This window comes from Bombyx mandarina, chromosome 09, assembly GCF_030267445.1.
Source record: "Bombyx mandarina strain Sakado chromosome 09, ASM3026744v2".
NCBI classification, from domain to species: domain Eukaryota; kingdom Metazoa; phylum Arthropoda; class Insecta; order Lepidoptera; family Bombycidae; genus Bombyx; species Bombyx mandarina.
This window is the reverse complement of record NC_143216.1, coordinates 815774-829636: the sequence shown is the minus strand read 5'-3', so window position 1 is coordinate 829636 and position 13863 is coordinate 815774. Positions and strand designations below refer to the sequence as shown.

Below are 13863 nucleotides of genomic sequence, written 5' to 3'. Positions count from 1 at the left end.
AGTCCGCGCGGGTAGGTAACACCACCCTGCATATTTTTGCCGTGAAGCAGTAATGCGTTTCGGTTTGAAGGGAGGGGCAGCCGTTGTAACTATACTAAGATCTTAGAACTTATATCTCAAGGTGGGTGTCGCATTTACGTTGTGGATGTCTATGGGCTCCAGTAACCACTTGACACCAGGTGGGCTGTGAGCTCGTCCACCCATGTAAGCAATAAAAAAATAAAAAAAGCATTTACAAATGAAAAAAATCGATTAAAAATTATCCCCTTAATGCTTGGGACCTTACACGTTCTTTCTCGTCTCGGTCGTGAAATGAAAATGCACTTCGGCGTGAACATCATGATATTCATAGTTGGGTTTTTATCTTCAACCTCAATTGTTTTCCAATTTCTTTCCAGTTGAATCCACACGTAAATGACTTCCAAAGAAGATACGTAAGTGAAGTTCGCCGCTGCAGCGAGATGGAACGCAAGCTACGGTGGGTGAGCGGAGAGCTACCGGAGCCTCCTCCTCCGCCCATACCCTCGCGACGGATGCTCAGTCCACGAGAGATCAATATGCTAGAGGTAGGTAGAGTACATGTACGGTGAAGGAGTAACATCATGTAATAAAAATTAAACCCGCAAAATTATAATTTGCGTAATTACTGGTGGTAGAACCTCTTGTGAGTGCGCGCGGGTGGGTACCACCGCCCTGCCTATTTCTGCTGTGAAGCAGTAATGCGTTTCAGTTTGAAGGGTGGGGTAGCCGTTGTAACTATACTTGAGACCTTAGAACTTATATCTCAAGGTGGGTGGCGCACTTACGTTGTGGTCTATGGGCTCCAGTAACCACTTAACACCAGGTGGCCAGGTGGGCACTAAAAAAAAGACGGGTGTCAAAAATAATTGTCAACGATTAATTTGCTACTGCTGTGGTCCATGAGCGACGGTAACAACCTCATATCACGTCTATCGTAAACGTTACATCTATTTTTCTGATAAGTCGATAATTTGAGACGTGAGTAGAGTTGCAGTTTTAAAAGTTCTTGGCTATTGTCTGTTATCATTTGGGCTTTTCTAAGTAAACGGCCCACTCTCTGTTAAATACTCAACTACATAAATTCAGCCACCTACTTTGAAACATGACTGTCCCACACTTCAAAGTTGAATGCTTCGCTTCGGAAATGATCAGGATGGTGAACTATGTTCTAGCACTGACGCAAATTATATTTAAATTTTGCGGGTTTACTTTTACAGTAACTTACGAAGCCGAGATTGTTGTCCATGGACACTTGTATATTCTTAGAGCAATGAGCACCTAGTTGCGTGATTTGAACCCCGGCATAGTCGCTTGTACACCGGACGTCTTATCTTTTAGGTCACGATAGCTTTAAAATCGTCATGATAATCGCCTTATCGTTGTCGCCGCTGACTACTCCCCGAATCCTGATCACGCAGGAGCCAATCACCGTCGTTGCCCTAGATACGTCCTTACGGATCCATCAGATCCAAAGACATTAAATGCCTTCAGCTCTAACACTAGGAGCAGGCTTAGGAACCCTGGTAACGGTAGTCGTGCAATCTAACCCATGCATAAAGCCCGCTGAGTTTCTTGCCGGATCTTCTCAGCGGGTCGCGATTCCGATCCGGTAGTAGATTCATTCGCGAAGCAGCTGCTCTTGAGTTGTTGGGTCTCCTTCGGAGGCGCTCGGGCAGCTGTTAGCAAATCCCACCCCTCCTGGCTGAGCTTTTTCTTGCCCACCTGTCCTGGTGAAACTGGAAAGGCCTCCGGGCCTCCAGTAATCCTTCAGTCATGAAAAAAAGCTTTAAAATATTATTGTCTGTATCGTATAATATTTTTGTCTCTTTCTCATTCGATTCGTTCTAAAATTAACAGGAGTATATATTCAAAGAGATTTAAATTGACCTCACAAATCTACTTTTATACATAAATATATAATTTGAACTACTCCCGATACTAAATGTTCATATAGAAAACTCTCATTGCTGTACCCGACTTTACGTCCGTTCTGTCAACAAATATTAATTAAAGTAATTTAGATGACCGTCAGCTTGGGTAGCTCGTGCCAATTAAAACTGTACCCGGTGCGGAGTCTGCGAAACATAAACTAAAAATTCCTTTTAATTTTCATGTGTACTCATTTGCTTTAATTAACATCACTTAGGTTTGTTTTAATAGTGTAACGCGCTGGATTTCGGAATAAATAAAATTCTACCGAAGTACAAGTTAAAAACTGTATTCAGCACTTAGAACACTTAAAGCACTTTCAAATTCTTAATTCGCTTCTTCCGCTTCGCTTCAGGTGATTTGTTCGCTGTTTCGCTTCGAGTAGTTTCGATTACTAACTGACTACAAGCCATCTCCGCATCGCTCTTACAGCCGATACCACATTCTTAGAATTATCGAGAATATTCCACCCAAGTCCAGTATTGTGTTTCCGCTATCTGACAATAGATGGCGTTGTACTTATCGAGCATTCTAGGTACTACTAGATCCTTCGATATTCTTTCGACTATTCGGCGATAGATGGCGTTACTCTTACCGGCGTAACAATAGTAATTAATATGTGGATATAGTTAATACTCCCCCACGGCCTGGTTAGAATCGGTAAACTTTGAATACGGCCAGCGTAGGACCGATCTTTATAGCGAATCTTTGGAAGAATCATGTCTTTCAGTAGAGAGTAATCTTCGACTGATGATGGTCTAATTTATATTTCAATCATCCAAGTCGATTAATGAATATTGACTCTAATTATAGACATTTGGCCTATTTAGTATTTAGTGTTCGATTAACTTGATGTAAACATTTAGACTAGGACTAACATCTTAGTATGTTACACAAAAATAAAACACACACACATAAATATTACGTACAAACAGTTACGTCAACAACAACGTACAATAACAACAATAAAAACAATGCAATGTCAAACGTAAAATTTGAGTAATGCACACAAACCCAATTCGTATCCGTGGAAACTATTTCATAACAGTCACACACTAATAAGACGGTCGTTCGAAATAAATGAACTGGAATGCATCGGCTTAATTGAATATGCAATTTCGAAAAGGGCACATGTCGCATATTTTGTCAAATACGTTTTTTCATATACATGCAGTTTTGAGGCTTACCTACACCCATTTTATAATAATAGTGTTCAACTGCTAATCAACACTAAAATATATCTCAAAAGTAAATATTTTAAATTTTACACTGCTTTAGAAAATAATCAGTTTTTTTCATTTCATGAAAATTTTAAATTTTCAGAGATGTACCCTTTCCGAAATTGCATATTCAATTAAAATAAACGCGTATTTGCAAAACCTCGGACTCTCGTGGGCAACCCAGTTTCGGGGCCAAGGATCTTACCGATATCGATTTTGTTATTTATCAGAGAGTTAGGGTACCCGATACAGTCCGCAAACGAATACTGTCATCCTTCTAGAGTATTTTTATTTTATTTTTATTACCTAGCCGAGTGAACGAACTCGCGGTCCTCCTGGTGTTAAGCGGCTACCGCAACAATCATTTTTTTTTTTGCTGCTTTGATTTTTATTACACAACGTTATTCCCTCATCGCGGAAGTAATTCGTGAACATGATTATACATGTTTACTGTTGGTAGGACCTCTTGTGAGTCCGCACGAGTAGGTACCACCACACCGTCTATTTCTGCCGTGAAGCAGTAATGCGTTTCGATTTGAAGAGTGGGGCAGCCGTTGTAGCTATACTGAGACCTTAGAACTTATATCTCAAGGTGAGTGGCGCATTTACGTTGTAGATGTCTTTGGGCTCCAGTAACCACTTAACACCAGGTGGGCTGTGAGCTCGTCCATCCATCTAAGCAATTGTTTCATAAGGAAAATTGGTACATGTTGGTGTGTCTCAATTAGTAACAATATCTTCTGTCTTATGGAGCGCAGTCGTCATGCCCAGACGGAGTCAGTTACTTTGCTAAAGACGTCAAACCATGACGGCAAAAAGTTCTAGCTTTTTTTAAAAGTTTTTTATTGCTTAGATGGGTGAACGAGTTCACAGCCCACCTGGTGTTAAGTGGTTACTTGAGCCCATAGACATCTACAATGTAAATGCGCCAACCACCTTGAGATATAAGTTCTAAGATCTCAGTATAGTTACAACGGCTGCCCTAGCCTTCAGACCGAAACGCATATAGCTTCACGGCAGAAATAGGCAGGGCGGTGGTACCTACCCGCGCGGACTCACAAGAGGTCCTACCACCACGAATTATGCAAATTATAATTTTTGCGAGTTTGATTTCTATTTTTTTTTAATTTTTTTTATTGCCTTTGTAGGCAGACGAGCATACGGTCCACCTGATGGTGAGTGGTTACCGTCGCCCATGGACTTCAGCAATGCCAGGGGCAGAGCCAAGCCGCTGCCTACCACAAAAATGTCTATTACACGATGTTATTCCTTCACTGTGGAAGTCAGTCGTAAACATTTGTTGAGTACGTAATTCATTAGAAAAATTTGTACGCGCCTGAGATTCGAACACCGGTGCATCGCTGGATACGTATGCACCGGACGTCTTATCCTTTAGGCCACGACGACTTCAAATGAATTTGAATCATCTATTTATTGTTGTACTGCGGAAGAAAATAGAAGAGTCCGTTGGTAACATCCTGGAATATAGTTGACGCTCATAGATAATGCCAGAGACTAAAATATAGCAGGAAACACTCCCGTTGCTAGTGTCAACGTGCAAAATGTCAATTTAGAGCAATTCAAAACTATTTGATATGGCAAAGCGTCCGTTCCTTAATTGAAGCATCCGTGACCTGATGCCCCGTGTTTTTTTATTATTACAATAGAGGTGTTCTCGTATCGAGTCATTTACCTATGTAACACTTTGATTCTTAGAATCAAAAACAAAATTTGTTTGCGTGAGACGAATGATTTTCACGGCGAAGAAATATGATTGTTTTTCTTTAAATTTAGTTTCTTGCCCGAGACGTGACATCAACAATCCAACAACTTAAAAACGAAAAATGTTATTTCCTTGCTACAAAAATAAGCAATTTGATGTCGTCTTGGCCTAAAGAGGCTCGAAGTACTCTTATCAAGCAAGACGACTATATCGGTGTTCAAAGCCCGCAAGCCAGTAACAATGTTTTATATAAATACGCAGATGCTTATTAACGAATGACTTCCACGATGAAGGAATAAAATAATATACGTAAATCAAACCGTCAAAACTTTATAAATTTGCTCAACAACTGAGGTGATGGGAGGGGGGCGCTCTAAGACCGTGCAGTAGGGATCGCCTATATCTGTAATAAGTAATACGTCCCGGCTTGGATAATAGCTGTACAATGCTAATGAAACTCCAACCTCCTGCCTCAAGGTGAGTGGCAGCACGCAGTAATTTATAAGAATAACCGTTTGAGCCGTGAACTATTTCACCCAACCGGGAAATAAATAAAAAAATACCTTCTCACTCAAAATTATTTTCAACAGGAAAAAATAGATTACATCGAATCAGAAATTCAAGAGATGACAAAAAACGCTCGGAATCTCAAAAGCGACTACCTCTCCTTGATAGAGCTGAAACTTCTCATAGAGAAAACACAGACCTTCTTCCAAGATCACAGCGCTCAGAGGAAACTGTCGGCCACCGTTCAGATTTACAACAATGACGCTGTTTTCGGGCACCTCGGCTTCATCGCGGGGACAGTGGCTACATCCAGGGTGCCGTCGTTTGAGAGGATGCTATGGAGGATATCGCACGGAAACATATTCTTCAAACAGGCGCAGATCGATCAGCCTCTAAAAGATCCCATCACGGTAAGTGACATCTTTGTTTTATCGCTACTCCTAAAGGTGTTTCCCGAGTGTTATGACATGTCCTTCTTCAAACGAGGCTTGTGGAGATGTATGGTATTAAGCGGTAGGCAGCGGCTTGGCTCTGCCCCTGGCATTGCTGAAGTCCATGGGCGACGGTAAACACTCACCATCAGGTGAGCCGTATGTTCGTCTGCCTACAAGGGCAATTAAAAAAAATTGGACTACCGGAACTGGCTCTCAGTCGACTTTTTCTATAAATCGTTGTAAATTAACGGACAGACTAAAATTATGAAAATTAACTAGATCTTCGTATATTTCAAGAATCTCACAAACATAATTAATTACCAAATAAAAGAAAAGCATTAAGACTTAACTTAACCTATAACAATAAAGATGACATTCGCTATTTATGAAAGAAAACAAGAACCTGTTTCCCTAAAAAAAGTTCCTAGAAATTTCCGGTAAAAACCTGAATCGCGCTAACGATATCTGCAACGTAAATTAGCTTGTGTCGTAAGTTCCCAATAACAACACTAGACCGTCGGTCTACCGAGTAACAACATCCATTTGGTCCAAGAACTTCCTTTTGTCGTTTACTATAAACTTCACTTCTTTTGTGTATACCTTTAAATATAATCTTTAGGCTTACTACGAATGTTATTTTCGTTTTATTTTCTTCATCGAAAGAAAACTCATGAATACTTTCAATTTTAAAAGTCATCGTGGTCTAAAGGATAAGACGTCCGGTGTATTCGTATGTAGCGATGCACCGGTGTTCGAATCCCGCAGGTGGGTACCAATTTTTCTAATGAAATACGTACTCAACAAATGTTCACGATTGACTTCCACGGTGAAGGAATAACATCGTGTAATAAAAATCAAACCCGCAAAATTATAATTTGCGTAATCACTGGTGGTAGGACCTCTTGGGAGTCCGCACGGGTAGGTACCACCACCCTGCCTATTTCTGCCGTGAAGCAGTAATGCGTTTCGGTTCGAAGGGTGGGGTAGCCGTTGTAACTATACTGAGACCGTAGAACTTATATCTCGAGGTGAGTGGCGCATTTACGTTGTAGATGTCGATGGGCTCCAGTAACCACTTAACACCAGGTTTTTTTTTTTTTTTTTTTATTGCTTAGGTGAGTGGACGAGCTCACAGCCCACCTGGTGTTAAGTGGTTACTGGAGCCCATAGACATCTACAACGTAAATGCGCCACCCACCTTGAGATATAAGTTCTAAGGTCTCAATTATAGTTACAACGGCTGCCCCACCCTTCAAACCGAAACGCATTACTGCTTCACGGCAGAAATAGGCAGGGTGGTGGTACCTACCCGTGCGGACTCACAAGAGGTCCTACCACCAGTAATTACGCAAATTATAATTTTGCGGGTTTCATTTCTATTGCACGATGTTATTCCTTCACCGTGGAAATCAATCGTGAACATTTGTTGAGTACGTATTTCATTACAAAAATTGGTACCCGCCAGCGGGATTCGAACACCGATGCATCGCTAAACACGAATGTACCGGACGTCTTATCCGTTAGGCCACGACGACTTCACGGTGGGCTGTGAGCTCGGCCACCTATCTAAGCAATAAATAAATAAAAATTTTAATCTTTACTCTTCTTCGTATATTTTGTAAGGTACAAAAAAAAACATTCCAATTTCGAACTGGGAGGAAAACTGAATCAGAATCTTGAATGAATAATGTGAATAATCGTATTTGATCATTAGACAAACGCTAGTCCCACTTAAATAGGTTTTATCATTATCATCAAATTTCTCGTCACCTGCGCTTCCTCTAACATCAAATGGTCAATGAGTTTCCACGCGCGCCTACATCAATAAATAAGTTTTTCAAAAAATCTTCAATAAATCGACTAAGACGTGTGAAAACAATAAAACAACATCTCAAGGTGACTAAAACTATTGTGGATAGCCTGTAAAATATTTTTATTTCGAATGGCAGTTAAATTGGAGCATTGGGAACGGATAGTCAGCTATTCTCGGACACAGCGAAATTGTCTGCCGGTTTGTGTTATGACACGTTTAAGAGATGTCGGCTCGGCGTAGAATGTGTCACTAACGCGACCGACTCGCATTCGATGAGTCGGGAATTCGAGTCTAGACGTTTACTAACATGTTTTATATCAATGAATCATAGGTTCACTTCGTAAAGTTTACAAAGCTTCTTCGTCTTCTTCATCGTTCCCTCACTGCTGAGGATCGCGACCACATGTGACTATCCTCCACAGTTTTCGATCATGGGTGGCATGGCATGGACCGCATGGTATAGCCTGCCACCAACCGCTTTCTTTACCAGATCTGACCATCTGGCTGGTGTTCTGTCCACGGCGCACTTGCCTTCTTTGCGACCCGAAGTTATGAGCTTCTCTAATTCATGTCTGGGAGACCGCATGATGTGTCCGAAGAAGCTCATAACACGTTCCCGGCAAATGGCAGAAAGCCTTTTCGGGTGTTTAGCTCTATTAGAATGGACTCGTTAGTTCTCATGGCAGTCCACGGTATGGTATAGTAGCATCCTCCGCCACACCCACATTTCAAAGGCATCGATCTTTTGCTATCGTGGGCTTTCATGCACCATGTCTCCGCTCCGTAGAGGAATATGGGAAAGACCAGTGCCCGCACCAAGCGCACTTTGGTTTTATAGAAGTAATCTTAAACGCTATTAAACATTTAAGTATTTTATGAGATTTAGGTATTCGTCATGCTTAAAAGAATCGCCATACTTCCAGCTAGAGATAGTAAAAGTTTTACTAAGTTTTTTACAACTCAGAAAAATCGAACCGCGGACTAGATAGTTTTACTATTTTTGTTACAGTTAACAGCTACGGAGACATTGTTATGATGTATTGTGAGCCCGTACGGGTGCTCTCAACTTGTATATTTTGCAGCTAAAATCCATTTGTTCCGGTTGTAACTGCGGAACTGTCTCACAGACAATCACTCCGACTGGGGATCGAACTCGAACTCCGTGGTAGCATTGGTCAGTGGACCAATAGACCAGTGAGGTTATGTGACTGTTGTTTTGCTCCTTCAAGCAGTTTTACTGGCAGTACTTTACCACGCTCGTGGACCCAATCTTCTTCTTCTTATCAGCCCACAGACGTCCACTGCTGGACATAGGCCTCCCCCAAGCCACGCCACAAAGACCGATCCTGCGCTGCCTGCATCCAGCGGATTCCCGCGAACCCAATAGATTGTCGATCCATCTGGTGCGAGGCCTACCCACCCACCTATCCACGTGGACCCAATCAAGTGAAGCTAATGATTCCTGTGGCGGACGTAGCCGCGGAACGTACCTAGTTAATAGTAGAACAAAAATAGCTGGGCCATTGAAACGGCTGCTGATTTATCATCAAATATATCGAAAACAGAACCGCACAATCGTTTACTCGCGAAACAATAAAATATTCACGTTGAAAAGAAACGTTGCTATTGCCAACGTATGAGGGTGTTTTACGAAAATAATTCCAAACATCTGAAGCAGACGATCGAGTTTACTTCTCGTAACTTTTATTTGTTACCTTCAAAGGCTGTCATGCTGTTACCGGGAAGGTAAAATCCATTTCAGAACCGGGTGCTCTGTGGCCAGAATGATCTGTGCTGAAAATGATGTACGGAGATCGGTTATATTTGTACTTGTCTTATATACAGACCACGTGAGTGGCCTAACGGATAAGACGTCCGGTGCATTCGTGTTGAGCGATGCACCGGTGTTCGAATCTCAGGCGGGTACCAATATTCTAATGAAATACGTACTCCACAAATGTTCACGATTGACTGCCACAGTGAAGGAATAACATCTTGTAATAAAAATGAAACCCGCAAAATTATAATTTGCGTAATTACTGGTGGTAGGACCTCTTGTGAGTCCGCGCGGGTGGGTACCAACACCCTGCCTATTTCTGCCGTGAAGCAGTAATACGTCTCGGTTTGAAGGGTGGCGCAGCCGTTGTAACTATACTTGAGACCTTAGAACTTATATCTCAAGGTGGGTGGCGCATTTACGTTGTGGATGTCTATGGGCTCCAGTAACCACTTAACACCAGGTGGGCTATGAGCTCGTCCACACATTTAAGCAATAAAAAATAAATAAATAAATAAACTTGAAATTCACCTTCTATCTATATGAAAAATACTCGTCAGCTACTATAGCTAGAAAACGTATTCATACCGAGATTTTGTGACAAAGAAACTTTTCTAGACTATAAAAAATATTCGAACATTCTTCAGTACATCTATTTGCATCAATTGAGATTTACAAAACAATAACTATCTCAACTGAAAGCCCGCGAACCGTTCAGGCACTACATGCAGATTCGAATCTGAACATAGTTTTTCGTGACTAAGTTAATAGAGTTCAACGACCCGAGAGTCACAAAAATACAAGCTCAAGTAATGTACAAAAGGCACAAGACCGACCCTTGTAGTTTGTAGCTTAAACAATACATTACTTTGTGTTTTAATACGCTTTTATTAGACGGATGTATGTTAGTATGTAACGGAATCTTTGAACATGGTTTTGACCCCCTTCAAAACGTCGGATTAACTCGAAATTTGGTATACTTATTAAAGACCGATGACAATTCAATATTTAAAAAAAAGTTGAAATTCAGCTAAAAAATGAAAAATAAATAATAGTTTAAAAAAGACTAACAAAATACGCTTTTATAGAAAATCCAACTAAAAAATAGAAAATAAATTTTAATAAATTTGAATTAAAAATAGTGTAGGAAAAAATTATTTCATTGTAAACAAAGCGTGGGGTGCATGATATCAGTAGCTATAAATATTTTATGAACAGATATGAGTAGAAGGGTTATTTTGATAATATCCTGAAAAGCACAAGGCACGTTATGATCTGTTTCGGCTATGACTGTAATTTGCTACTCCTTATGCGTAGAAGGAACTGATCGCGGAGGAATTAGGGTGGTTAGTCAAATCAATTATTATTTCCACTTTAAGAGTTACATTACAGTAAGCGGTAATATTTACGTTGAGTGTTTAGTCACACTTTAACAGAGGTGGTAATCATCGGGCTTCCCGCCCCAGCGGCGGTTATAAAAATACAGTACACGAAAGAAATATTCAAAGAAACCTCTATGGAAATCGATAATTTGAAGTTCGACGACCAGGGACTAGCGTTTTCCCCTCCCTTTACTTATTTATTTCAAGGATGGTCCAACGTTAACTTGTTAAGTTCATAATTAGATTTATTGTTATATTTATTTTTGACTTTTTTAATACTTTACAGTTTTCGTGGTCGCGGACATCCGTAACAGTAAAATTAATCATATCTACGCATCGCGAGAACCAAAGAAAATTAATGTTTATTATTATTAGAATGGTGAAGGAATAACATCGTGTAATAAAGATGAAACCCGCAAAATTTTAATTTGCGTAATTACTGGTGGTAGGACCTCTTGTGAGTCCGCGCGGGTAGGTACCATCGCCCTGCCTATTTCTGCCGTGAAGCAGTAATGCGTTTCGGTTTGAAGGGTGGGGCAGTCGTTGTAACTATACTTGAGACCTTAGAACTTATATCACAAGGTGGGTGGCGCATTTACGTCGTAGATGTCTATGGGCTCCAGTAACCACTTAACACCAGGTTGGCTGCGAACTCGCCACCCATCTAGCAATAAAAAAAAAGATTTTATTATTAGATGTATTTTGCTGTGTTTTTACTATTAACAATGTTGTCGGCAATGCTCCACGAACGTAGTTCATGTTAGAAAAATTGCCTTTAACCACTTTAACCTTAGGTGCCATTTGCAATTTCAGTTTCATTATTTATAACGACAAAACCTTTGTCATAGTCGTGTTAAATAATGCCTTTTCGAGTCTGACCGTGTTTGCCAGCTAGTAGACAGCCATCGGCTATACTCCTGGCTTTGCCGGTGTCTATTAGTGACGGTCACTATCTACCAACAGACGGTCCATAGGCTCGTCTGTCTACGGAGAAGATAGGAAAGTAAAATGGCATGCGTAGATAGAAAGCAATTTTTAAAACGAATATTATTGTTGGCGTATTGCTAATAGTTTCTCACGAATGTTTTTTCATTGCATAGATGGCTTAATGACTTCCCACCTCACCGTCGTGTTGAGGAGTCATCGTCATAGTGATCAAAACGAGATATGAATTAGAAATCTCAATTTTAGTTGTATAGCAGCTGCTGTTGGCGGAAATAGTTAGAATACCACGAGTACTTACCAAATTTATAAACATTGCGAGTTTAATCTATATATTAATACGTGAAGCAAAAATTTTGTATCCCTTTTTACGAAAATTGCGCGGATGGAGGAGTATGAAATTTTCCACACTTATAGAGAATATAGAGAAGAAGTGCACAATGCTAATATTTTTTTTAAATAATGCGTAAAAGATACGTTAAATCAATAAAGAAAACATTACACACACTACACACCATGTATTTGACGCACACACGCATGCATACTATTTATTGTCAAACTTTTGTTCTTGACGTCTGTTGCCAAATTGAGAATAGAATATGGTTTGTCTTTGTTAATATTTTTTATAGTGTAGTCTTAGCGAAATTTGTGATTATAGAAGTATAAAATACAATCATAATAATGTACAAACTTACAATTCCAATTAATTATAGTCGAATTTCGACTACTGCGGGACCTCTAGTACATATTTATTACGCGAAATTACTCCTTCTTCGTGGAAGTAATTCATGAAAATGCGTAAATAACGTACTTAATTCATTAAAAATGGTAGCTGTCTACGGGATTTAAACACTTGTATAGTATAGCATTGCTTGATACAAGTAAAGTGACTGCCACAACTTGATCTCACTGCGGTCAATGTAATGCAAATAAAATAAGTACAAGCTCGGTGTCAACGCCCTCGGGTGATACACTGCCCTAGCTGTTTTTGCTTTAGACTGCGGCTTCAAAAATATGGTTTTTTAAATGTTAAGTATTTTTAATCAAGCTCGCTAAACATATATTTTTTCTATTAATGTTGAATATGTGTGTGAGTGATTATCGTGAGTGGGTGATGAAGTGATTATCGTGTACTTTTGTATCTACTATTGTATCGTACTGATGGTAGGACGTCTTGTGAGTCCGCACGGGTAGGTACCACCACCCTGCCTATTTCTGCCATGAAGCCGTAATGCGTTTCGGTTTGAAGGGTGGTGTAAAGGCTACTCACGATTTTAAGGTCTAACACAACACATCGACAGCATCAATGACTTGACAGTTGGTTTGTTCTAAATAAATTTGAGCACTGGACTACTTTTTATTCGCTCAGGGTCACGAACTACAAAAGACTGTCTTCGTAGTATTCTTCCACGGTGAGCAGATCAAGTTGAGAGTGAAGAAGGTCTGCTTTGGGTTCAAGGCCACTCTGTACCCATGCCCGGCGACGTATAAGGACCAGCAAGAAATGCTGTCTGGAGTCGAAACGAGGATCAAGGACTTAGAAATGGTATGAATCTGAATTGTTACCTCCAGGGTAATTCATTATAGAAAAAAGGTAATAAGACCTTCACATTAACTCTTAATTCTCAAATTTGAACTCACTTCACGCTTTTTACTAATCGCTTTTTAGTACCAAGTGTAACTAACTTGAGACCTTAGAACTTATATCTCAAGATGGGTGGCGCATTTACGTTGTGGATGTCTATAGGCTCCAGTAACCACTTAACACCAGGTGGGCTGTGAGCTCGTCCACCCATCTAAGCAATAAAAATAAAAAATATATGTTTTGGTACCAAACATTGGCACCAAAAGGCAGTTGACATATATTTAAGGTGAAGATCCACCGGTGGTAGTTGTTTCCCGTGCACCTTACCACTGTTCCATGACACTATACGGCCAAATAAAACGTTTGAAGACATCTGCTAAGATGATTGCTATTAATTTAAATAAGAATTGAGATCAAGGTTCAAGAATACAGTTGATTGCGTATGAAGCGTTCCCGTGAGAAAGCATGTTAATGTTTTTTTAGAGTTATGCATTTCGTATAGACTGAGGGTAGAAAAATATAAAAAAACT

At 40.1% G+C, this 13863-nt stretch overlaps 1 protein-coding gene across 1 annotated transcript in view; it reads left to right on the top strand.

Moving 5' to 3' along the window:
• Positions 1–13863, top strand: part of LOC114247429 (V-type proton ATPase 116 kDa subunit a 1) — a 54604-nt gene that overhangs the window by 27952 nt on the left and 12789 nt on the right. The window contains exons 3-5 of the mRNA XM_028180398.2: positions 399–566; positions 5484–5810; positions 13118–13294. Coding sequence (XP_028036199.2) covers positions 399–566; positions 5484–5810; positions 13118–13294 — 672 coding nt within the window. The remainder of the gene's footprint in view (positions 1–398; positions 567–5483; positions 5811–13117; positions 13295–13863) is intronic.